This window comes from Pseudophryne corroboree (assembly GCF_028390025.1).
Source record: "Pseudophryne corroboree isolate aPseCor3 chromosome 3 unlocalized genomic scaffold, aPseCor3.hap2 SUPER_3_unloc_4, whole genome shotgun sequence".
NCBI lineage: Eukaryota > Metazoa > Chordata > Amphibia > Anura > Myobatrachidae > Pseudophryne > Pseudophryne corroboree.
In genome coordinates this window covers 2,698,415-2,725,109 of record NW_026967530.1, presented here as the reverse complement: position 1 = coordinate 2,725,109, position 26,695 = coordinate 2,698,415, and the positions used below count along the sequence as shown (strand labels likewise).

Below are 26,695 nucleotides of genomic sequence, written 5' to 3'. Positions count from 1 at the left end.
ATGTACATATCTGCCAGACGAAGACACGACAGTGGTCAGGTGAGGCAGATTCCAGACGGCATATGGAAGTATTGCCGTATAAAGGGGCGGTCCATTGGACCTGGTGGCCATGGCAACAGCTGAAAAATCCACCTTTTGTTACCCCGAGTCACATATTGGCAGAAAAGGACACAGTCTTTTCAGTCTCAGTCCTTTCGTCCCCATACGGGCAGGCGGGCAAAGGCCAGTCATATCTGCCCAGGGGTAGAGGAAAGGGAAGAAGACTGCAGCAAGCAGCTCATTCCCAGGAACAGAAGCTCCTCACGGCTTCTGCCAAGTCCGCAGCATAACGCTGGGGCCGTACAAGCGGACTCAGGTGCGGTAGGGGGTCATCTCAAGAGTTTCAGCAACACTCGCAAGGGAACTCCGGGATCCTACATGTAATATCCCAGGTGTACATGGGAAATTCGAGACGTCTCCCCCTCACACAATTCACAGGCTGTATTCCCAGCAGGTGATAATCAAAGTACCCTTCTTACAACAAGGAAGGGGTATTATTCCACACTATATTGTGGTACTGAAGCCAACCGGCTCGGTGAGATCTGAAATATTTGAACACTTACATACAAGCGTTCAAATCAAGATGGAGTCACTCGGAGCAGTGATAGCGAACCAGGAAGAAGGGGACGATATGGTGTCACTGGATATCAGGGACGCTTACCTACAGGTCCAAATTTGCCCTTCTCACCAAGGGTACTTCAGGTTCCTGGTACAGAACTGTCACTATCAGTTCAGACGCTGCCGTTTGGATTGTCCACGGCGCCCCGGGTCTTTACCAAGGTAATGGCCGGAATGATGATTTTTCTTAAAAGAAACATGGACGCTTTCCTGATAAGGGCAAGGTCCAGAGAACAGTTGGAGGTCGGAGTAGCACTATCTTAAGTAGTTCTACGACAGCACGAGTGGATTCTAAATATTCCAAAATCGCAGCTTTTCCCGACGACACGTCTACTGTTCCTAGGGATGATTCTGGACACAGTCCAGAAAAACGTGTTTCTCCCAGTGGAGAAAGCCAGGGAGTTATCCGAGCTATTCGGGATCCTCCTAAAACCAGGAAAAGTGTCAGTGCATCATTGCACAAGAGTCCTGGTAAAAATGGTAGCTTATTACGAAGCAATTCCATTCGGCAGATTTCCAGCAAGAACTCTTCAGTGGGATCTGCTGGACAAATGGTCCGGATCGCATCCTCAGATGCATCAGTGGATAACCCTATATCCAAGGACAAGGGTGTCTCTCCTGTGGTGATTACAGAGTGCTCATCTTCTAGAGGGCCGCAGATTCGGCATTCAAGATTGGATGCCGGTGACCACGGAGGCCAGCCTGAGAGGCTGGGGAACAGTCACACAGGGAAAAAATTTCCAGGGAAGTGTGATTAAGTCTGGAGAATTCTCTCCGCATAAATAAGCTTAGAGCAAATTTATAATGCTCTAAACTTAGCTAGACCTCTGCTTCAAGGTCAGCCGGTATTGATCCAGTGGGATAACATCACGGCAGTCGCCCACGTAAACAGAAAGGGCGGCACAAGAAGCAGGAGGGCAGTGACAAAACTGCAAGGATTTTTCGCTAGGCGGAAAATCATGTGATAGCACTGTCAGCAGTGTTCTTTCCGGGAGTGGACGACTGGGAAGCAGACTTCCTCAGCAGGCATGACCTCCACCCGGGAGAGTGGAAACTTCATAGGGAAGTTTTTCAACATGATTGTGGACCGTTGGCAAAGACCAAAGGTGGACATGATGGCGTCCCGCCCGAACAAAAAACGGGACAGGTATTCCGCCAGGTCATGAGACCTTCAGGCGATAGCTGTGGATGTTCTGGTAACACCGTGGGTGTACCAGTCAGTGTATGTGTTCCCTCCTCTGTTTCTCATAAACAAGGTATTGAGAATTATAAGACATAGAGGAGTATGAACTATACTAGTGGCTCCGGATTGGCCAAGAGGGACTTGGTACCCGGAACTTCAAGAAATGCTCACAGAGGACTAAGGGCCTGGGGAGCTAAGAAGGGACTTGCTTCAGCAAGTACCATGTCTATTCCAAGACTTACCGCGGCTGCGTTTGACGGCATGGCGGTTGAATGCCGGATCCTGAAGGGAAAAGGCATTCCATAAGAGGTCATACCTACCCTGGTCAAAGCCAGGAAGGAGGTGACCGCACAACGTCATCACCACATGTGGTGAAAATATGTTGCGTGGGTGAGGCCAGGAAGGCTCCACGACGGAAATTCAACTAGGTCGATTTCTACACTTCCTGAAAACAGGAGTGTTTTGGGCCTCAAATTGGGGTTCATTAACATTTAAATTTCGGCCCTGTAGATTTTCTTCCAGAAAGAATTGACTTCAGTTCCTGAAGTCCAGTTTGTAAAGGGTGTATTGCATATACAGCTTTTTTGTGCCTCTAGGGGCACCGTGAGATCTCAACATAGTGTTGGGATTCTTTAAAATCATATTGGTTTGAACCGCTCAAATCTGTGGATTTGAAATATCTCACAGGGAAAGTGACCATGCTGTTGACCAATATCTCACATGGGAAGTGACCATGTTGTTAGCCCTGGCCTCGGCCAGGTGATTGTCAGAATGGGCGGCTTTGTCTTACAAAAGCCCATATTAAAAATTTCCATTTGAACAGGGCAGAACTGGGACTCGTCTCCAGTTTCTTCCTAAAGGGGTGTCAGCGTTTTCACCTGAAACAACCTGTTGTGGTGCCTGCGGCTACTAGGGACTTGGAGGACTCCAAGTTACTAGACGTTGTCAGGGCCCATATATATATATATATATATATATATATATATGACAAGAATTATACAGAGACTTGGCTGTCAGCACTGCACCACTGGAGGGTCTACCACGTGTTCTAAATTGGTTAGACATTATTCCCATTTGAATTGCCTTCACTCCTGAGTCTCTGAGTGTCCGGTTCAAGCTGCTGACCGACGAGGTTCCTTATGCTTGCGAACCAGTTAGATTCTATACACATATGAATCTTCCCCATATTCGAATATCTGAATGTCAGACTCAAGCTGATGATATATGAGGTATGGTCCCCGCTGTATCAATCAAGTCCCATTGAAATATTAAAACGTTGTTCATACATCTTTGAATGACCTTTTATGTGCTGACAATATGTTCTGAAATGAAGAGATTTTACCCCTGATGAAGTCTTGGAACAAGACGAAACGCGTTGGGTTATTTATCTATCTATTATCTGATGTTACCTCCGAATCTACAATAAGGAGAAGGAGGAAATCGTAGTGATATATCTACGCTTTTTCCTCATCACTACAAACTGATTGTTCAAATTGTGCGACAAATGTAAATGTATCAACTCTGTATACTTATGAACATTTGTGTCGGGTTCATATGTTGTTTTAATAAATTTTTATGTTAGTATTTGTTATCTGATGTAATTTATCCGGAGAGTACTGTAAGGGTCCGTTTTTAGGTAGGGCGTTGATATAACTCCCTTGGCGCCATCTCCTCTATTTCGTTTCATATATATATATATATATATATATATATATATAGTTAGGACGGCTGGAGTCAGAAAGTCTGACTTGCTGTTTATATTGTATGCACCCAACAAGCTGGGTGCTCCTGCTTCTAAGCAGTCTATTGCACGCTGGATTTGTAGTACAATTCAGTTTGCACATTCTGTGGCAGGCCTGCCACAGCCGAAATATGTAGATGCCCATTCCACAAGGAAGGTGGGCTCATCCTGGGCGGCTGCCCGAGGAGTCTCGGCATTACAACTTTGCCGAGCAGCTACGTGGTCAGGGGAGAACACGTTTGTAAAATTTTACAAATTTTGATACTCTGGCTAAGGAGGACCTGGAGTTCTCTCATTCGGTGCTGCAGAGTCATCCGCACTCTCCCGCCCGTTTGGGAGCTTTGGTATAATCCCCATGGTCCTGACGGAGTCCCCAGCATCCACTAGGACGTTAGAGAAAATAAGAATTTACTTACCGATAATTCTATTTCTCGTAGTCCGTAGTGGATGCTGGGCGCCCATCCCAAGTGCGGATTGTCTGCAATGCTTGTACATAATTATTGTTACAAAAATCGGGTTATTATTGTTGTGAGCCATCTTTTCAGAGGCTACTTCGTTTTGTTATCATACTGTTAACTGGGTTCAGATCACAAGTTGTACGGTGTGATTGGTGTGGCTGGTATGAGTCTTACCCGGGATTCAAGATCCTTCCTTATTGTGTACGCTCGTCCGGGCACAGTACCTAACTGAGGCTTGGAGGGGGGTCATAGGGGGAGGAGCCAGTACACACCATGTGACCTAAAAGCTTTTTTAGATGTGCCCTGTCTCCTGCGGAGCCCGCTATTCCCCATGGTCCTGACGGAGTCCCCAGCATCCACTACGGACTACGAGAAATAGAATTATCGGTAAGTAAATTCTTATTTTCGACCGCCGGTATTCCGACCGGCGGCATTTAGTACTGATCCCGTAGCCCCTTATCCGGCCCAGGGCGCCATCTCCACATAGATTTCCCACCCTGGAGCTGTCTCACACACTCCCTCACTCCCTGACTTAGACGCTGGGCGCCGCTGTCTCCTTAACTGGTTATTCGCGGAGTGCCGCACCTCTAGATTCCTATTCTACGTTATTTGTGCGGGCACCGCTGCGTTCACCTGGAGTGCAAGACCGCTGTCTGTTTATGTATATATATATATATATATATATATATATATATATATATATATATATATATAATTATTAGTTCAGTGCAGTTTTATTATCATAATAATTTTCTATATTGCAAGAGTAACTGTGTGTGCCTGTATCTGCTGTGTGGTTTCACTTTCAGTGTTTCCCAGATATATCTATCACTTTATTCTGTACCCTAAGGGACGAGGTGCGTCAGGGTCATTTATACAGTGCGTCACAGTATTTACCCATTGCGTGTATTCTACTGTGTACTCAGTCCACATAATACCAGATTTATTTGCAGGTGTTGTGTACTGGGGACTCAGTCACATATCATTGGATTTATTCGCAGGTATTATACTCTGTCTGGCTTCATCGTACTAAACCGCTCTATTGCTGCATTTGGTATAATGTCTAATAAGAAGGGCAGTAAGTCTGTGGACGCTCCTGCCTCATGCAGAGCATGTGCCAATGATTTACCAGAGGGGGAATCTGTGTATGATGGTCTGTGTACTGTGTCATTCATCTCCCAGTCAGTCTGCAGCGCCTGTAACCAAATGAAGGGGGGGAAAGGGAAAAGAGACCAGAGCACAGGTCTTATAAACAAAATAATATAGTTGAAACAACCAGCAAATAAATGTAGCACAGTAATATAACGTGATATTAACCCTATAAAATGGTATGGCAATTAACTTATGTGGAAGTGCACCCCTGAGAGTTGATATACATTTAACAGACAGAAGAAGAAAGGAACTCTTGTTTTTTGGGGGGCACTCATTGAACAATGTAGTCTAAAATATAACCTTTAATCCATCATTAAAATACTACACCACAAAACAAAAACACTAACATCCATTTAATAAACCAAATTCACACCCATATTTCCGTGTGAAATATATTATTTATACGTATGGGAGGTAGGTACAATTGGTTAAATATCACCTATGCCTGATAATATCAGTATTGGAAATAGAGTGTACAACAGCCATAGTTTCTCTAACGTCCTAGTGGATGCTGGGAACTCCGTAAGGACCATGGGGAATAGCGGGCTCCGAAGGAGGCTGGGCACTCTAGAAAGATCTTAGACTACCTGGTGTGCACTGGCTCCTCCCACTATGACCCTCCTCCAAGCCTCAGTTAGATTTCGTGCCCGGCCGAGGTTGGATGCACACTAGGGGCTCTCCTGAGCTCTTAGAAAGTTATAGTCTTAGAATTTGTTCTTTTCAGTGAGACCTGCTGGCAACAGGCTCACTGCAGCGAGGGACTAAGGGGAGAAGAAGCGAACTCGCCTGCTTGCAGCCGGATTGGGCTTCTTAGGCTACTGGACACCATTAGCTCCAGAGGGATCGACCGCAGGCCCAGCCTTGATGTTCGGTCCCGGAGCTGCGCCGCCGTCCCCCTTACAGAGCCAGAAGCAAGAAGATGGTCCGGAAAATCGGCGGCATGAAGACTCAGTCTTCACCAAGGTAGCGCACAGCACTGCAGCTGTGCGCCATTGCTCCTCTCACACACTTCATACTCCGGTCACTGAGGGTGCAGGGCGCTGGGGGGGGGCGCCCTGAGGCAGCAATAAAAACACCTTGGCTGGCAAAAATACCTCAATATATAGCCCCAGGGGCTATATATGAGGTAAATACCCCTGCCAGAAGTCCATAAAAAACGGGAGAATAGGCCGCGAAAAAGGGGCGGAGCCTATCTCCTCAGCACACTGGCGCCATTTTCCCTCACAGCTCCGTTGGAGGGAAGCTCCCTGGCTCTCCCCTGCAGTCTACAAGGGTTAAAAAAAGAGAGAGGGGGCACTAAATTTAGGCGCAGTATACATTATATATATATATAGATATAAAGCTATAGGGGACATAACTCAGTTAGTCCCTGCAGTATATAGCGCTCTGGTGTGTGCTGGCATACTCTCACTCTGTCCCCCCAAAGGGCTTTTGTGGGTCCTGTCCTCGTTTAGAGCATTCCCTGTGTGTCTGCGGTGTGTCGGTACGGCTGTGTCGACATGTTGAATGAGGAGGCTTATATGGTGACGGAACAGAGGCCGATATATGTGATGTCGCCCCCTGTGGGGCCGACACCAGAGTGGATAGAGAGGTAAAAGGTATTAACCGACAGTGTCAACTCCTTACATAAAAGGGTGGATGACGTAACAGCTGTGGGACAGCCGGCTTCGCAGCCCGCGCCTGCCCAGGCGTCTCAAAGGCCATCAGGGGCTCAAAAACGCCCGCTCTCTCAGATGGCAGACACAGATGTCGACACGGAGTCTGACTCCAGTGTCGACAAGGTGGAGACATATACACAATCCAATCCGGGACTTGATCCCGGCAATAAAAAATGTGTTATACATTTCTGACTTTAACCTCTATAAATGGGTTTTAGGTTTGGGGAGAAAAAACAGGCAGTGTTTTGTTCCCCCATCAGATGAATAAATGAAGTGTGTGAAAAGCGTGGGTTCCCCCGTTAAGAAACTGGTAATTTATAAAAAAGTTACTGATGGCGTACCCTTTCCCGCCAGGAGGATAAGTTACGCTGGGAGATATCCCCTAGGGTGGATAAGGCGCTCACACGTTTGTCAAAAAAGGTGGCACTGCCGTCTTAGGATATGGCCACTTTAATAGGTACCTGTTGATAAAAAACAGGAGGCTATCCTGAAGTCTGTATTTACACACTCAGGTACTAGACTGAGACCTGCAGATAGTGCTGCTGCAGCGTGGTTGGTGACCCTGTCAAACAGGGATAATAGTTGGCAAACATAAAAACATATTAAAGACGTTGTCTTATATATGGGGGATGCACAGAGGGATATTTTGCCGGCTGGCATCCAAAATAAATGTAATGTCCATTCTGTCAGGAGGGTATTAGAGACCTGTCACTGGACAGGTGATGCTGACTTAAAAAGCGCATAGAGAGCCTTATAAGGGTGAGGAATTATTTGGGGATGGTCTCTGGGACCTCGTATCCACAGCAACTGCTGGGAAGAAATAATTTTACCTCAGGTTTCCTCACAGAAAAAGGTACAGTCCTTTCGGCTTCAGAAAAGCAAGCGGGTCAAATGGCGCTTCCTTTCTGTACAGAGACAAGGGTAGAGGGAAAAAGCTGCACCAGTCAGCCTGTTCCCAGAATCAAGATTCTTCCCCCGCCTCCTGTGAGTACACACCATGACGCGGGTGCTCCACAGGTGTAGCCAGGTACGGTGGGGGGCCGCCTCAAAAATTTCAGCAATTAGTGGGCTCGCTCACAGGTGGATCCCTGTTTCTTCCAAGTAGTATTTCAGGGGTACAAGCTGGAATTAGAGATGTCTCCCCCCAGCCGTTTCCTAAAATATGCCTTGCTGACAACTCCCTCAGGCAGGGAGGCTGTGCTAGAGGCAATTAATAAGCGGTATTCCCAGCAGGTAATACTCAAGGTGCCCCTACTTCAACAAGGACGGGGTTACTATTCCACACGGGTTGGGGTACCGAAACCGCATGGTTCGGTGTGACCCATTTTATATTTAAAATCCTTGAACATAAAAAAATTCAAGTTCAAGATGGAATCGCTCAGGGCGGTTATTGCAAGCCTGGACGAGGGGGATTACATGGTATCCCGGGACATCAAGGATGCTTACCTGCATGTCCCCATTTACCATCCTCGCCAGGAGTACCTCAGATTTGTGGTACAGGATTACCATTACCAAGTCCAGACACTGCCGTTTGGACTGTACATGGCACCGAGGGTGTTTTATCAAGGTAATGGCCGAAATGATGATACTCCTTCAAAAAAAGGGAGTTGTAATTATCCCGTACTTGGACAATCTCGTTATAAGGGCGAGGTCCAAGGAGCAGTTGGTAGTCGGGGTAGCACTATTTTGGAAAGTGCTACAACAGCATAGGTGGATTCTAAACAGTCCAAAGTCACAGCTGGTTCCTATGACACGTCTACTGTTCTTGGGGATGGTTCTGGACATAAACCAGAAATAGTGTTTCTCCCGGAGGAGAAAGCCAAGGAGTTGTCATCTCTAGTCAGAGACCTCCTGAAACCAAAATAGGTAGCGGTGCATCATTGCACGCGAGTCCTGGGAAAAATGGTAGCTTCTTACGAAGCAATCCCATTAGGCAGGTTCCATACAAGAACTTTTCAGAGGGACCTGTTGGACAAGTGGTCCGGATCGCATCTTCCGATGCATAGGCTGATAACCCTGTCTCCAAGGACCAGGGTATCTCTACTGTGGTGGCTGCAGAGTGCCCATCTTCAAGAGGGCCGCAGGTTCGGCATACAGGACTAGGTCCTAGTGACCATGGATTCCAGCCTTTGAGGCTGGGGGGCAGTCACATAGGGAAGAAACTTCCAGGGACTTTGGTCAAGTCAGTTTATTTCCCTACACATAAATATTCTGGATCTGAGGGCCATTTACAATGCCCTGAGGCCAGCAAGGCCTCTGCTTCAAAACCAGCCGGTACTGATCTAATCAGACAACATCACGGCAGTCGCCCATGTAAACAACAGGGCGGCACAAAAAGCAGGATGGCGATGGCAGAAGCCACAAGGATTCTCCGATAGGCGGAAAATCATGTGTTAGCACTGTCAGCAGTGTTCATTCCCGGAGTGGACAACTGGGAAGCAGATCTTCTCAACAGACACGACCTCCACCCGGGAAAATGGGGACTTCTTCCAGAAGTCTTCCAATAGGATTGTACACCATTGGGAAAGGCCACAGGTGGACATGATGGCGTCCCGCCTTAACAAAAAGCTATAAAAGATATTGCTCCAGGTCAAGGGACCCTCAGGCGATAGCTATGGACGCTCTGGTAACACCGTGGGTGTACCAGTCGGTTTAGGTGTTCTCCCCTCTGCCTCTCATACCAAAGGTACTGAGAATAATAAGAAGGCGAGGAGTAAGAACGATACTCGTGGATGGCCAAGAAGAGCTTGGTACCCAGAACTTCAAGAATTTATATCAGAGGACCCATGGCCTCTGCCACTCAGTCAGGACCTGCGGCAGCAGGGGCCCTGTCTGTTCCAAGACTTACCGCGGCTGCGTTTGACGGCATGGCGGTTGAACGCCGGATCCTGAAGGAAAAGGGCATTCCGGAGGAAGTAATTCCTACGCTTACTAAAGCCAGGAAAGAGGTTACAGCAACTCATTATCACCGCATATGGCGAAAATATGTTGCATGGTGTGAGGCCGAAAGGGCCCCAACAGAGGAATTTCAACTAGGTCGATTTCTGCATTTCCTGCAAGCAGGAGTGACTATGGGCCTTAAATTGGGTTCCATTAAGGTACAGATCTCGGCTCTGTCGATTTTCTTTCAAAAAAGAACTAGCTTCAGTACCTGAAGTTCAGACATTTATAAAAGGAGTGCTGCATAGTCAGCCCCCGTTTGTGCCTCCTGTGGCACCTTGGGATCTCAACGTGGTGTTGAGTTTTTCTTAAAATCACATTGGTTTGAACCACTAAAAACCGTGGATCTGAAATATCTCACATGGAAGGTGGTTATGTTATTGGCCTTGGCTTCTGCCAGGCGAGTATCAGAATTGGCGGCTTTGTCTTGTAAAAGCCCTTATTTGATTTTTCCATATGGATAGGGCAGAATTGAGGACTCGTCCCCAGTTTCTCCCTAAGGTGGTGTCAGCGTTTCACCTGAACCAGCCTATTGTGGTGCCTGCGGCTACTAAGGATTTGGAGGACTCCAAGTTGCTAGACGTTGTCAGGGCCCTGAAAATATGTTTCCAGGACGGCTGGAGTCAGAAAATCTGACTCGCTGTTTATCCTATATGCACCCAACAAGCTGGGTGCTCCTGCTTCTAAGCAGACTATTGCTCGTTGGATTTGTAGTACAATTCAGCTTGCACATACTGTGGCAGGCCTGCCACAGCCAAAATCTGTCAATGCCCATTCCACAAGGAAGGTGGGCTCATCTTGGGCGGCTGCCCGAGGGGTCTCGGCTTTACAACTTTGCCGAGCAGCTACTTGGTCAGGGGCAAACACGTTTGCAAAATTCTACAAATTTGATACCCTGGCTGAGGAGGACCTGGAGTTCTCTCATTCGGTGCTGCAGAGTCATCCGCACTCTCCCGCCCGTTTGGGAGCTTTGGTATAATCCCCATGGTCCTTACGGAGTTCCCAGCATCCACTAGGACGTTAGAGTAAATAAGAATTTACTCACCGGTAATTCTATTTCTCGTAGTCCGTAGTGGATGCTGGGCGCCCATCCCAAGTGCGGTTTATCTGCATTACTTGTACATAGTTATTGTTAACTAAATCGGGTTATTGTCGAGCCATCTGTTGAGAGGCTCTATTGTTTCATACTGTTAACTGTGTTTCATATCACGAGTTGTACGGTGTGATTGGTGTGGCTGGTATGAGTCTTACCCGGGATTCAAAATCCTTCCTTATTGTGTACGCTCGTCCGGGCACAGTACCTAACTGAGGCTTGGAGGAGGGTCATAGTGGGAGGAGCCAGTGCACACCAGGTAGTCTAAGATCTTTCTAGAGTGCCCAGCCTCCTTCGGAGCCCGCTATTCCCCATGGTCCTTACGGAGTTCCCAGCATCCACTACGGACTACGAGAAATAGAATTACCGGTGAGTAAATTCTTATTTTTTCCAAAACCATACCCACAATTTCATATGGAGTACTGGATAATACTACATGAATATTAGGTATTAATTTATTAACAATGTGAGGGTGGAATAAGGTAAGTACCATTACCAACTGTTGGTCCAGATTCAAAGATACCAATAATTCTGTATGCCACAACCAAGAAATGCCCACACCACACCTTTATGTTTAATATGAATTGTTAGATGATATCACATATATCACATAATTACTTTCTAGTGAGCGTATCAATTATAAAAGACTCACTCTTCCACATCCGTTATGATGGTTCTTTAAAGGGTATATTCAATTGAAGTCGAAAACTGCCGTCTGTCGAAAAGACGGCAGTTTTCGACTTTTTAAGGTCGAATCCTGATTCGACCTATTCAGTATTGTCGAAAAAGCACGTGGATCGGCGGAATAGCTGCCGATCCACATGTTTATGACGAAAACGGGGTTTTGGGACCCCTTTTCGACCATCTGAGTCCAACATCAAAATGATGTCGGACTGAGATGCGGACCCAGAGGAGGCGGGGGCCGCAGGGAGACTGGGGGACAGCCTGCGGGCATACAGGGAGATCAGTGCTACAGTAGCGCTGCAGCTGGATGTCACTCAGCCGCCCGACCTCACGGCAGCTTCCTCCCGCCTCCAGCACGCGGCTCGCCCCCCTTCTCCTCCTCTGCGTCCCATCTAAATTCGACTTGAAAAAGTCAAATTAAGATGGGATTGAATAGAGGTTGTCGGATCCACTCCGACAAATACGTGTCGGAATGGATCCGTCTTTAATTGAATATACCCCTATGTGTATTTCCAAAAAAATACTTAGTATCAATCTATATAATCACAAAGCAGATTGTATCCATTGATTTGTTACATAACATATAACTTGACAGGGAGAAATCTCAAACCAATGTGTATCAATAATTTTGTTATATATAACTTGGTAAGGAGATAAAAGAAAAATATAGACGGACCAAGGGAGGGGAGAAAAAAGGCACTCATGTTAATGGTGCAGCGAGGCAGCTGCTGTTCACCGTGTGACATGCATTATACAGCAAATGAGCGTGCAAACAACTGTACCTAAGGGTTGGAAACAGGTAGATTGCTTCGACTTTTGTTAAGATAACCTTGGACACTCTGATGTATCAGCGCAGTGAATCCTTAGAGTCGTCATTAACGATGAGAGTGCAAGGAATGAGGAGGAAAACATAGTTTAGTAAAGAATAAATTATTGCCCTAAGTAATTAATGCGTGTATGCGGCTACCCTGCATTGTGGAACATTGGTGCAGGGTGAGCATTACACTCCAATACGCCCCATAGTGCCTGAAAAAAGATAGCCAGGTAGACAGATTGTTGGGAGGGGCTGGGAAAGACCCGGCGGTCTTGGTGCATGTTGGCACCAATGATAAAGTCAGCGGAAGGTGGGATGTCCTTAAGAAAGACTATAGGGACTTAGGAAAGAAACTTAAGGCAAGGACATCTAAGGTAATATTCTCTGACATATTACCCGTGCCACGCGCTAGTCCAGGGAGGCAGAGGGAGATTAGGGAGGTAAATGTGTGGCTTAGAGACTGGTGCAGGAAAGAGGGGTTTGTGTTCCTGGAACACTGGGCGGACTTCTCAGTCAGGCGCCATCTCTTTTGTCGTGATGGATTGCACCTGGCTGAGGAGGGAGCAGCGTTGCTGGGGGTAAGGATGGTTAGAAGGTTGGAGGAGATTTTAAACTAGAAGCCTGGGGGGAGGGTTTAGCTAGAAACTATGGGTCATGCAGTGAGAATAGTGGGGATGGCGGTAGTAAACGAAATGGGGGAGAAGTTGGGGGGAGGGTAAGAGCAGCCGGTAAAGGTATCAACATGGGTACTAAAAGGGGTTTTACCAACGCACTAACTAATGACGATTACAGGTCATCGTTGCTCCATAAAGGTGAAAGATGTCCCTAACGCAAGGGAAAATACTTATCTTAGTTGTATGTATGTAAACGCCAGAAGCATTACTGGTAAAAAGGGTGAACTAGAAATACTTGCAGCAATCAAACAGTATGATATTATAGGCATTACTGAAACTTGGTGGGACGAATCTCATGATTGGACAGTCAATCTAGAGGGCTATACACTGTTTAGGAGAGACAGACTAAATAAAAAGGGTGGAGGGGTGTGTCTTTACGTAAAACCATTTTTAAAACCTGATATATGGGAGGATTTGCAGGAGGGGACTGTAGATATGGTCGAGACGCTGTGGGTAGAAATTGCATGTGACGAAAAGGGAACAGAAAAGTTAGTTTTGGGGGTATGCTACAGGCCGCCTGGTATTAATGTATCTGATGAGGAATTGTTACTGAATCAGATTGAAAGAGCAGCAGGAGTAGAAGACATAGTTGTGATGGGAGATTTTAACTATCCAGAGATAAACTGGAAAAACGATTCATGTGACACTGCTAGGGGTAATAGGTTTTTAAACACACTTAATGATAACTACTTAGTTCAACTAATTGAGGAACCCACCAGGTACAATGCAATCTTAGACCTGGTATTAACAAACAATGGGGAATTAGTATCAGATATTAAAGTGGGGGAGCCCATAGGAAACAGCGACCACAATATGGTCACATTCAATATCAGTTTTCATAAACCGTCCTATACTGGCTCAACTAGGACTCTAAACTTTAGCAAAGCCAACTTTGAAATGATGAGGGAAACTTTAAGGGATATTGATTGGGAAGGTTTGTTTCTAGAAAAAAATACAACAGAGAAATGGGATGTATTAAAATCACTACTAGCTAAAAATACTCTCAAATTTATTCCGACGAGCAGCAAAAAAAGGATTAATAATAATAATAAACCGATGTGGCTTAATAAAAAAAATAAATGAACTTATGGGCAAGAAAAGGCGAGCATTTGAAAAATACTAATCTGATGGGAATGCGGAATCATTTCAGCACTATAAAGACTCTAACAAAATATGCAAAAAGAAATAAGAGCGGCTAAAGTAGGAATAGAAAAATTAGTAGCTAAGGAAAGCAAATCAAATTCCAAAAAATTCTTTAAATACATTAATAGCAAGAGATTAAAGAAGGAGAGTATAGGCCCTGTAAAAGACAAGTTGGGAGTCTTAATAAAAAATAATGACATAGCGGACATACTTAATTTTTTTCAACAGTATTTACTAAAGAGGACCCAATTCAGGGACTGACTCACAATCTCAATAATGAGAATATCCCACTAATAGGTACTTATTTAAGCGAGGAAGTAGTCTGTGACCGATTAAAACATTTAAAGATTAATAAATCACCAGGGCCCGATGGAATTCACCCAAGGGTTCTAATGGAGCTTCACTCTGAACTTGCAAAACCGCTATTTTTGATCTTTAAGGATTCAGTTATATCAGGTATGGTTCCCAAAGACTGGCGTATAGCGGAAGTAGTGCCTATATTCAAAAAGGGAAGTAAAGCTGAACTAGGTAATTATAGACCAGTTAGTCTTACATCTATAGTGGGGAAAGTATTGGAAGGTATTCTAAGAGATAGTATTCAGAAGTTCCTTGAAGTCAATAAGGTCATTAAAAGGAATCAACATGGGTTTATGAAGGACAGATCCTGTCAAACCAACTTACTTGGTTTTTACGAAACAGTAAGTGCAAACCTCGATCAGGGTAAAGACGTGGATGTAAACTTTTTAGACTTTGCCAAAGCTTTCGACACAGTACCACACATGCGACTTATATATAAGCTACAAGAAATAGGGCTAGGAAGCACTATATGCACTTGGGTCAGGAATTGGTTAGATAATAGGAAGCAGCGCGTTGTGGTTAATGGATCTCTTTCAAATTGGACTGAAGTGTTAAGTGGTGTGCCACAAGGCTCGGTATTAGGACCGCTATTGTTCAATATTTTCATTAACTACCTAACAGAAGATCTAGAGAGCATGGTGTCAATTTTTGCAGATGATACCAAATTGTGTAAGGCTATAAATACAGAGGAGGATGCAGAGTCTCTTCAGAACGACTTAGTTAAATTAGAAGTATGGGCAGCTAAATGGAGAATGCGCTTCAACACAGACAAGTGTAAGGTAATGCTCTGTGGTAGCAAGAACAAAAATAACACCTACAAACTGAATGGGGTAACATTAGGGGATACTGTACGGGAAAAAGACTTAGGTGGTCTCATAGATAGCAAACTAAGCAGCAGTACCCAAAGTAGCAGTGCAACAAAGAAGGCTAATAAGATATTAGCATGCATAAAACGGGGAACTGATGCTAGGGACGAGAGTATTATACTCCCGTTATATAAATCACTAGTGAGGCCACACCTTGAATACTGTGTACAATTCTGTGCACCATACTACAAAAAGGATATCCTGGAGCTAGAAAAGGTTCTGAGGAGGGCGACTAAACTAATTAAGGGCATGGAGACGATGGAATACGAGGAAAGGCTTGCAAGACTACACTGGAAAAGAGGAGACTAAGAGGGGACATGATCAACATCTACAAATATATAAGGGAACAATACATAGAGCTTGCGCGGGACCTGTTTTTGGTTAGATCAACACATAGGACTCGTGGACACTCGCTCAGGTTAGAGGAGAGGAGATTCCGCACTATACGTCGTAAAGGCTTTTTCACAGTAAGGATGATACGTGTTTGGAATTCCATGCCTGAGGGAGTTGTAATGGCGGACTCAGTCAACACCTTTAAGAATGGGTTAGATAAATTCCTAATGGATAAGGATATCCAGGGTTATGGTGCGTAGTCATGTATTATAGTTACTACAAAAAGGGATAAAATGCAACAGCTGACATCAGCATCAGTCATAAATTTTAGTCAAATCATCATGCATAGGAGACCACAAATAGGTTGAACTCGATGGACAATTGTCTTTTTTCAACCTCAGATACTATGTTACAAGATTGTGACCCTAATGGTGGTGGTAATCCTGATACCAAATGACATTGCACGGCTGTTCACCCGACATGCAGTCCCACAGTGTGTCACTCGAAAGGAAACCAAAATACCTGTCCAATAACTGATGTGGAAGTGTATGATCCTGATATTGCACTGGGTGTGTGGCGTCCTGTCTATCACATGGATGGACGCCCGCCTAATGCCTCAGACAGCTGTTTCGCTTGCGTTTCTTCAGTGAGATTGTAACCAATCAGGAGCCACCCTGGGCTGCGTTCACAGCCCTACTGGGTACTCTAGTGCACAGGTTCTCAAACTCGATCCTCAGGACCCCAAACAGTTCATGTTTTCCAGGTCTCCCCACAGAATCGCAAGTGAAATAATCAGCTCCACCTGTGGATGTTTTCAAATATGAGTAATGACTGCACCTGTGTTTCTGCTAGGTGACCTGCAAAATGTGAGCTGTGTGGGGTCCTGAGGACCGAGTTTGAGAACCACTGCTCTAGTGGAATGCATCGCGACCCCTATGGGACCACCTGTACCACTACAGACACAAATTGTCCCTATGGTTAATTCGCCTTGGGTGGACAATTTGTCTAACCAGTTGCAGCAGTTAAATCAATCTTTGGGCAAACACAAATCTACTCCAGGCCACTCCCGTGTCTCTGGGTTATTTAAGCGGGCTGCTTCCTCCTCAGAATCCACGAATCTCTCAGATGTTTCATCGGAAAAGGAGGAGGATCTTACTGTTCTGTCCGACAGTGAATCAGGTGTTTCTGATGAGGATTCTCCATTGCTAGTTGATGTCCCTGACCTAGTGGTTGCTCTTACAAATCACAGATGATGAGGATTCCACTAATGTAACTAAGAAAACTGATATGTTTAAACGGCAGAAGGTGACTAAAAATCTATTACCCCATTCTGACCATTTGGTGGACATCAGGCAGGAGCCCTGGTCTAATCCAGGGAAGAAATTCCCTCTGTCTAAACGGGCATTAGCTCGCTATCCTCTCCCTGCAGAGTTATGTAACAAGTGGGAAAATTCACCGCCTGTGGATTCTCATGTCACCCGCCTAGTGGTGTCATCCACTTTGCCTGTCACCACTGTCACTTTACTGAAGGAACTGTCAGATAAGCGTGTGGAGGGATGTCTGAAATCTATCTACTCCCTGACAGGTGCTGTACATAGATCCACTATTGCTGCCTCCTGGGCTGCTAAAGGTATTGAAGCATGGGTTCAGACATTAGAGGAAGAGCTGCCCAAGGAATTATCTGACAAGGCCAGACAATACCTGTCTCACATTACCACCGCTATTACCACCGCCTCCTATTACATTCAGGAGGCGGGTGTGTTGGCTGCCAAGGCGTCGACTACGTCTGTCCTAGCTCGCCGTATTCTGTGGTTGAGGTCATGGAAGGTGGACATAGACTCCAAAAAGACCTTAGAGGTATTCCCATTTCAGGGGGACATTTTGTTTGGGGAAGACCTAAATAAAATTGTGTCTGAACTGGCGGATGCTAAGACTGCCTTTCTCCCAAATACTTATCCTTCTGTACAGAAGGCTAGAGGTACCACTTTTCGTTCCTTTCGGCCTCAAGGGAAAGCAAAAGGTCAGGCATACCCAAGACAATCTCATGCTCCCAAAACCACTAAGCCCAAGACAAGGCAGTCCTGGGCGGCCCGTCAGCTTTCTTCTAAACAAGACAAGCCTGCCACATGACGGAGCGAGCCTCCCTCTGGGGGACCTTAGGGTGGGAGGCTGACTTCTGCAGTTCACCCAGGTCTGGTTAAATACCACTTCAGACACATGATGTCATGCAACTGAAATAACACAGTCATGACCGAAAAATTCCACTAGATGTCAGCATTATCACAGACGTGAAGCACAGAGTGACACAAATGGCAAAATACTGTATATTCAGTGAATAAATCCACAATAATATACTGTGAGGTTGTAATCAGAGTTTAATGAGCTGTACTCAGATGATACTTGATACTGGGCTCTGCATGTAGACTGAGAGGAAGTAGATTATAGTGGTACCATATAAATAGAAGGTAGTTTCACCTCCAGGCAAATGCTTCGATTTAGTGTAGTGACCCCGGTCCAGCCGTCAGGACACTTATTTATATTAAACCTTATTGAAGGCAAAGCATGCGATGGCCGGGGACCAGGATCCAAAATGTCAGCCACATCCCTTCCCAATATCTCCGCTGGGCTCCAGTGACTGTGGGCAGGCTGTTCTGTTCCCAGCAGTAGCGTGGGATCATTTGCTCCCACCTGAGGCAAAAGCGCCTCCAAGTCATGTGGCCCGGAGCATGCAGGAAAGACCGGGCACACTTAGTCCCAGAATACAGCCCGTGGCTTCAGCGGTGTCACTAGGCTGCGGCAGTGAATGGTGCCCGGAGTGAGCAGAGCGAGCGGCTTTAGGGCAGGAGGAGTGGGGTACTTAATAGATTGGGTCTTGGTCCCAGCAGCGGCTGAGAGCTATCAGGGTAGATAAGAAGCCACTTAGTGAGGAGAGCTCCAGAAAGCACGTCTGGATGGACCACGCCCCTCTTATTTATTATTTTATATACTAACAGGGGTGACAGGTGTGGTACAGCCCTGCAAAGGCAGATCCAATCTCTTTCTCATTAGACTCTGCTGTCTTCCCTGCACTCTCACTCAGATGTTCACTGCTGCCAGTAGCACACGTATGAGAAGCAGAAGTATGGCGGCAGCTGTATAGATCCTGATATGTAATTCTCTATATCATACTTACCGTACACACATCATCCTTATTACTATTGAGAGAATAGAGGTAAGACACTGATGATGGGGGTGTAAGAGTGGATTATAACCTAGCAGATGATGATGATTGCAGGGTATTATCTGGTGTATTTCATGTAAAGTACCTTGTTCCACACCTACTCTGCTGTAGCAATATACCTTATATAAGGGTGAGTAACACATGTATAGGGCTACCAGCGTATGAGCACACACATAAAGGAATGCTACCTTACCAATGCTTCCAGGAGTAACGTTAGGAGACATTTCTCTGATCCATCAGCTCATATGACTGATGTTATTGTTCATCTAGAATCTCCAATTCATACGATATGTTCCCCATCCATTGTTTTACATTGGTGCTGACATAGGACTTGGCGAGTGACTATATCTCCATTTATACTTCATGGTTAGTTACCAGTACAAGAGAGAGATATATCTAAGTCTTATTATAATATTACATTTATTATTGTGAGTGTTCTCAGGAGGGTGGACACAATGATAGTCTGAGACACAATATTATAAAGCCTTCATTAAAAGTTGTTTTATTATACACACACATTTACAATTAAGTGTCCCAGAAAGTCGTCTTCTCCTATTGTTTACAAGATTAATGTTGTTACAGAAAATGTCACATTTCCATAATGTATTTTATTTCCAGCAGGTGGACACACAAGCAGGAATATCTCAGAAGGACATCTAATGTTATCCCCGGATTGTGACATAAAAGATAATGACAGTAGACAGGATTTTCCAGGAGATAACCCCATTACCCTAATTATACATCCAGCCCTATCAGCTGATACCCCTGATCCTGGGAAATGTTCTCCTGATTACTCTGATATTGATGCATCTGTTACAGCTCTGAGAGTAGATACAGTGTTTCCCTGTTCTATAGATGCCAAATGTTTTACACAGAACACAAAGCTTATTACACAGAACACAAAGCTTATTTCCCATCAGACAGGTAAGGCAGGGGAGAGGCCATTTCCATGTTCTGAGTGTGGGAAATGTTTTGCACACAAATCTGATCTTGTAATACATAAGAGAATACATACAGGTGAGAAACCATATTCCAGTTCTGAGTGTGGGAAATGTTTTACATACAAAACAACTCTTGATGCACATAATAAAAGTCACACAGGTACATCAAAGTTTTCATGTTCTGAGTGTGGGAAATGTTTTGCACAGAAATCAAAACTTGTTAGACATCAGAGAAGTCACACAGGTGAGAATCTATTTTCTTGCTCTGAGTGCAGGAAATGTTTTACCTGGAAATCACAACTTGTTACACATCAGCGGAGTCACACAGGTGAGAAGCCGTTTCCATGTTCTGAGTGTGGGAAATGTTTTGCACACAAATCAGATCTTGTTCTACATCAGAGAAGTCACACAGGTGAGAAGCTATTTTCTTGCTCCGAGTGTGGGAAATGTTTTACACGGAAATCAGATCTTATTACACATCAGCGAAGTCACACAGGTGAGAAGCCATTTCCATGTTCTGAATGTGGGAAACGTTTTGCACACAAATCAGATCTTGTTCTACATCAGAGAAGTCACACAGGTGAGAAGCCATTTTCTTGCTCTGAGTGTGGGAAATGTTTTACACGGAAATCAGATCTGGTTATACATCAGCGAAGTCACACAGGTGAGAAGCCATTTCCATGTTCTGAGTGTGGGAAATGTTTTGCACGGAAATCAGATCTTGTTATACATCAGCGAAGTCACACAGGTGAGAATCTATTTTCTTGCTCTGAGTGCAGGAAATGTTTTACCTGGAAATCACAACTTGTTAGACATCAGCGAAGTCACACAGGTGAGAAGCCATTTCCATGTTCTGAATGTGGGAAATGTTTTGCACAGAAATCAGATCTTGTTCTACATCAGAGAAATCACACAGGTGAGAAGCCATTTTCTTGCTCTGAGTGTGTGAAATGTTTTACACGGAAAACAGATCTTATCATACATCAGCGAAGTCACACAGGTGAGAAGCCATTTCCATGTTCTGCGTGTGGGAAATGTTTTGCATACAAATCAGATCTTGTTCTACATCAGAAAAGTCACACAGGTGAGAAACCATTTTCTTGCTCCGAGTGTGGGAAATGTTTTCCACGGAAAGCAGATCTTGTTATACATCAGCGAAGTCACACAGGGGAGAAGCCATTTCCATGTTCTGAGTGTGGGAAATGTTTTGCACGGAAATCAGAACTTGTTATACATCAGCGAAGTCACACAGGTGAGAATCTATTTGCTTGCTCTGAGTGTGGGAAATGTTTTACCCAGAAATCACAACTTGTTTCACATCAGCGAAGTCACACCGGTGAGAAGCCATTTCCATGTTTTGAGTGTGGGAAATGTTTTGCACACAAATCACACCTTGTTAGACATCAGCGATGTCACACAGGTGAGAGGCCATTTCCATACTCTGAGAAATAAATTAGCTCTTGTTGCACACAATAGACATCACTCAGGTGAGGAACCATTTTATTCTGGAGTATACTTCTCATTGCCATGTAATGTTCCTCAAGGTTCTTATCCTATCTCCTATGCTTTTTGCAATATACATGCTACCGCAGGGTGAAATAATCAGATGTCATGTCCTCCTCTACCACTGCTATACACATGACCTGTCTTTCTCCGGGTACTGAGAACCCAATACCAATCCTAAATGTCTAGCTGAGCTCCAGGTGTGGGTGATGCCAGTTGGCTGTGACTCAGTACTGGTGAAACAGGTCCTTATGATAGAAGCTCACCAACAAAGGGGAGGGCTACAGCTCTGCTTTACCTACCAACCAGACTAATGCTTCTGGGTTCAGAGTTAGAAAATGCAGATCATGTGCGGAATCTTGGTGGCCTGGATGGTGGAGTGACACTTAGACATCAGGTATCATCCACAATCATATCCCCATCTGAGGAACATAGCCAGACTCCAGTACTTATTTCCCTCGGAAGATATATCTACAGTCATACATGCACTTGTATCATCACACATAGACTACTGCAATGTCCTCTACCTGGGTCTCCCAGCAAAAGAATTGCACCGCTTGTAGCTTGTACAGAATGCAGCAGCCAGGCTGTTACCTAACCAGCCCGTTCCTGCCATATAACACCCATTCTCTGCTCCCTTCACCGGCTGCCTGTAAGATGGTGACTCTATTACATAATCTTACTGACTCTCCCAGCCCTACATGACCAGGGTCCATGGTACCAGATGCAGCTTCTGCCTCCTTACTGCCCTGGTTACTTCCATCTGCAGATGAAGGACTGTTACCAGCAGTACCAAGAATCCCCAAGCAGTGCTGAGATGTCAGGGGGGAGACAGGGCGGTGGGAGGTGACAGTAGTGGGGGGATACAGGGTGGTGGCAGCAGTGGTGGGAGACAGGGCAGTGGCAGTAGTGGGGGGGGACAGGGCAGGTGGCAGTAGTAGAGGGAGACAGGGTGGATGGCCGCAGTGCAGTACCAGAGGCTGCTGGAGGCAGTAAAGAGGTGTATGGGTCCCGCACAGAACCAGTTGATAATTAGACTTAATGATGATCATGCGTCCTTATTTCTAATTAATCCCTTGTATGTGTTTCTGTTATTTGCTGTGTCAGCCTTTATGTGTGTTCTGTGTAATAATCCTGAAAGTAGTGCTGCTACCGATCTCATATCATTTGAGGTAACTTGGAAAAGATGAGATATGAGGTGCACTCTGGAATCTTATAGGGGGTTAATCAGAGATGAACGCAAATGTGACATCACGCAGCCCCCCGGAAGATGGTCCTGGCCTGCGTTAGCCCCTCAGGGCTGTGACCGCAATGTGTGTGTCAGCACGGCTGCTGCCACCACCAGTAAACTGCTGCGGGCCGCTATCGCAGCTGGGTCTGAATGACCCCCAGAGGCTGTTGTGCATTGAGTATTTTTTAAGTTTCAAATATAGCCAATAATGTGTGTATTAAAGATATGAAATAAAGTAGTTTAAAAGCAAAAGGTTTCCGGTCCGATTTTGACTATGACCGATTTTGACAGCTCATTTAAATAGTAGGATGATATTACCGGGGGGGGGGGGACGTATCTTTCTGTGTAAATAGTTTTATCATTTGTTGGTTTTAAATAAATTATAATAAATTATGTTTGTTCAAAGGTTCTGTGTTTTTCTCTTACGTCCTAGAGGATGCTGGGGTCCTCATCAGGTCCACCAGGAGCCTTGGGCACTTTAAGAAATGAATAGTGTGAGCTGGCTCCTCCCTCTATGCCACTCCTACCAGACTCCAGTATAGAAAATGTGCCCGGAGGAGCCGGTTACGTCTCTGGAAGCTCCTGAAGAGTTTTCTGCATTTATTTTCTGTTGCTTTCAGGCAGGTCTGATTGGCACCAGCCTGTCTGCTTCGTGGGACATAGTGGGGGGGAACGGCCTAACGTACTTTAGTGTTAATGGTCCTGTTCCCCGCTGACAGGACAGAGCTCCTGAGGGACCTATTCGCAAGCCCCACCACGATGACCGTACAGTCCCACAGCACGCCGCCACCCCTAACAGAGCCAGAAGTAAGAAGAGTGGTGAGTAGATGGCCGGTGTCCCGGTTAGCGAGTCGCTGCCGGTAATGGCGGCATGAGGGTAGGAGCACAGCGCTGACAGGCAGGCTGTGGCTCTAGGCTTCAGAGACATACATGTTCCGCTGTGAAGGGCGCGCTGAAGCCACAACTATACCCACACTGGCACTAAGTTTACAGGGGTTCTAACCCACTGTAAACCACACATATAACCTCAGTCAGTATTAAAAAAACGGGAAGACCGTGCGCCATTACGGGGGCGGTACTTCACTTTGAGCGGATCCAGTGGCTGACCAGCGCCATTTTCCGTCTGCAGCTCTCACTGAACAGACTGGCAGAGACACGCAGCTCCTCCACAAGGATTCCAGATTACCTCAGCGGTACCAGGGGGTCATAGCAGGGGGGGGGGGCAGTATAAGATTACTAGTACCCTATTAAGGGTATTTAGTCTGAGACCCAGCTAAGCTCAGTTTTAGCAAAAAGGGCGCTGTGTGGCTGGCTCCATCATACTCTGTGTCCCCCTAGAAAGGCTCTGTTTGGGTTAACTGGGCTTAACTTTTCTCCTGTGTGTGTGTGTGTGTGTATACTTTCACATTACAGTGGCAGGCAAGGAGTGTGTTTCATGTACTGCAGAGTGTTTTCTTCTCCAGGGGGATCACTAAAATGTACTCAGGGTAGTGCACATTCTCTGACTAGTGGATCCGAGCCAGCATGGTTGGATTCTCTAAAAGGGATGATCTCAGATTTCTCTTACGTCCTAGAGGATGCTGGGGACTCCGTAAGGACCATGGGGTATAGACGGGCTCCGCAGGAGATAGGGCACCTAAAAAGAACTTTGACTATGGGTGTGCACTGGCTCCTCCCTCTATGCCCCCCCTCCAGACCTCAGTTTATTACTGTGCCCAGAGGAGACTGGGTGCATTACAGGGAGATCTCCTGAGTTTCCTGTCAGAAAGTATATTTATTAGGTTTTTTACTTTCAGGGAGCCTGCTGGCAACAGACTCCCTGCATCGAGGGACTGAGGTGAGAGAAGCAGACCTACTTCTGTGAGTTTCAAGGCTCTACTTCTTAGGCTACTGGACACCATTAGCTCCAGAGGGATTGGTACGCAGGTCTCACCCTTGCCGTCCGTCCCAGAGCCGCGCCGCCGTCCTCGCAGAGCCTGAAGATAGAAGCCAGGTGAGTATGAGAAGAAAAGAAGACTTCAGAGGTGGCAGAAGACTTCATGATCTTCACTGAGGTAACGCTGTGCGCCATTGCTCCCATACACCTCACACACGGCAGTCACTGTAAGGGTGCAGGGCGCAGGGGGGGGGCGCCCTGGGCAGCATATGAACCTCTCTTTGGAAAAAATATATATGTATACAGCTGGCCACTGTATATGTATAAGAGCCCCCGCCAATTTTTAGTGTATTTGAGCGGGACAGAAGCCCGCCGCCGAGGGGGCGGGGCTTCTCCCTCAGCACTCACAAGCGCCATTTTCTCCACAGCACAGCTGAGAGGAAGCTCCCCGGACTCTCCCCTGCTAATACACGGTGATAGAGGGGTTTTAAGAGGGGGGGGGGCACAAATTTGGCGGATATAAAGTGTAAACAGCGCTACTGGGTAAACATTTTGTGTTTTTTTCTGGGTCATATAGCGCTGGGGTGTGTGCTGGCATACTCTCTCTGTCTCTCCAAAGGGCCTTGTGGGGGAACTGTCTTCAGATAAGAGGATTCCCTGAGTGTGTGGTGTGTCGGTACTCGTGTGTCGACATGTCTGAGGTAAACGGCTCTCAGAGAGGACGGGCAGCAAATGAATGTGGTGTCTCCGTCGACAACGCCGACACCTGACTGGATGGATATGTGGAATGTTTTAAGTGCTAATGTAAATTTATTGCCCAAAAAATTAGACAAAGCTGAAGCTAGGGTACAGCCAGGGAGTCAACCCATGTCTGTCCCTATGTCGCAGGGACCTTCGGGGTCTCAAAAGCGCCCACTATCCCAAATAAAAGACACAGATACCGACACGGATTCTGACTCCAGTGTCGACTATGATGATGTAAAATTACAGCCAAAATTGGCTAAATATTCGATATATGATTATTGTAATAAAAGATGTTTTGCATATCACAGAGGAACCCCTGTCCCTGACACGAGGGTACACATGTATAAGGGAAAGAAACCTGAGGTAACCTTTCCCCCCTCACATGAGTTGAACGAATTATGTGAAAAAGCTTGGGAATCTCCAGACAAAAAACTGCAGATTCCCAAAAGGATTCTTATGGCGTATCCTTTCCCGCCAACGGTCAGGATACGGTAGGAATCCTCCCCTAGGGTGGACAAAGCATTGACACGCTTATCCAAAAAGGTAACGCGGCCATCCCAAGATACGGCTACCCTCAGGGATCCTGCTGACCGCAAGCAGGAGATTACCTTGAAGTCTATTTACACACATTTTGGTACCTTACTCAGACCGGCAATTGCGTCGGCCTGGGTTTGTAGCGCTGTAGCAGCATGGACAGATACCTTATCAGCGGAAATTGAGACCCTAGATAAGGATACCATTTTATTGACCCTAGGGCATATAAAAGATGCTGTCTTATATATGAGAGATGCTCAAAGATGCTATGTCGATTTCTGCTAGACGAGTCCTATGAACCCGGCAATGGACAGGTGATGCTGACTCAAAGAGGCATATGGAGGTTTTACCTTACAAGGGTGAGGAATTGTTTGGGGAAGGTCTCTCGGACCTGGTCTCCACAGCTATAGCTGGTAAATCTAATTTTTACATTATATTCCCTCACAGCCTAAGAAAGCACCGCATTATCAAATGCAGTCCTTTCGATCACAAAGAAACAAGAAAGTAAGAGGTGCGTCCTTTCTTGCCAGAGGTAAGGGCAGAGGGAAAAAGCTGCACAACACAGCTAGTTCCCAGGAACAGAAGTCCTCCCCGGCCTCTGCAAAATCCACCGCTTGACGCTGGGGCTCAGCTAAAGGAGTCCGCCCCAGTGGGGGCATGTCTTCGAGTTTTCAGCCACATCTGGGTTCACTCGCAGGTGAATCCCGGGGCAATAGAAAATTGTTTCTCAGGGTTACAAGCTGGAATTCGAAGAGGTGCCTTCTCGCCGGTTTTTCAAATCGGTCCTGCCAGCTTCTCCCCAGGAAGGGGAGATAGTGTTAAATGCAATTCACAAATTGTATCTTCAACAGGTGGTGGTCAAGGTTCCCCTGCTTTAACAAGGAAGGGGATAT

General features: G+C 45.9%; 1 protein-coding gene across 2 annotated transcripts in view; it reads left to right on the top strand.

The window, feature by feature from the left end:
- The window catches only part of LOC134984190 (zinc finger protein 271-like), a 38,423-nt gene extending 15,450 nt beyond the window's left edge, over positions 1–22,973 (top strand). Inside the window, exon 5 of one of the 2 annotated variants that reach the window (XM_063949819.1) lies at positions 19,595–22,973. In XM_063949819.1, coding sequence (XP_063805889.1) covers positions 19,595–21,366 — 1,772 coding nt within the window. In that variant the 3' untranslated portion in view covers positions 21,367–22,973. Of the gene's footprint in view, positions 1–19,591 lie in introns of both variants that reach the window. The other variant, XM_063949818.1, reaches the window with a different exon arrangement.
- The last annotated feature ends 3,722 nt before the right edge of the window (positions 22,974–26,695 follow it).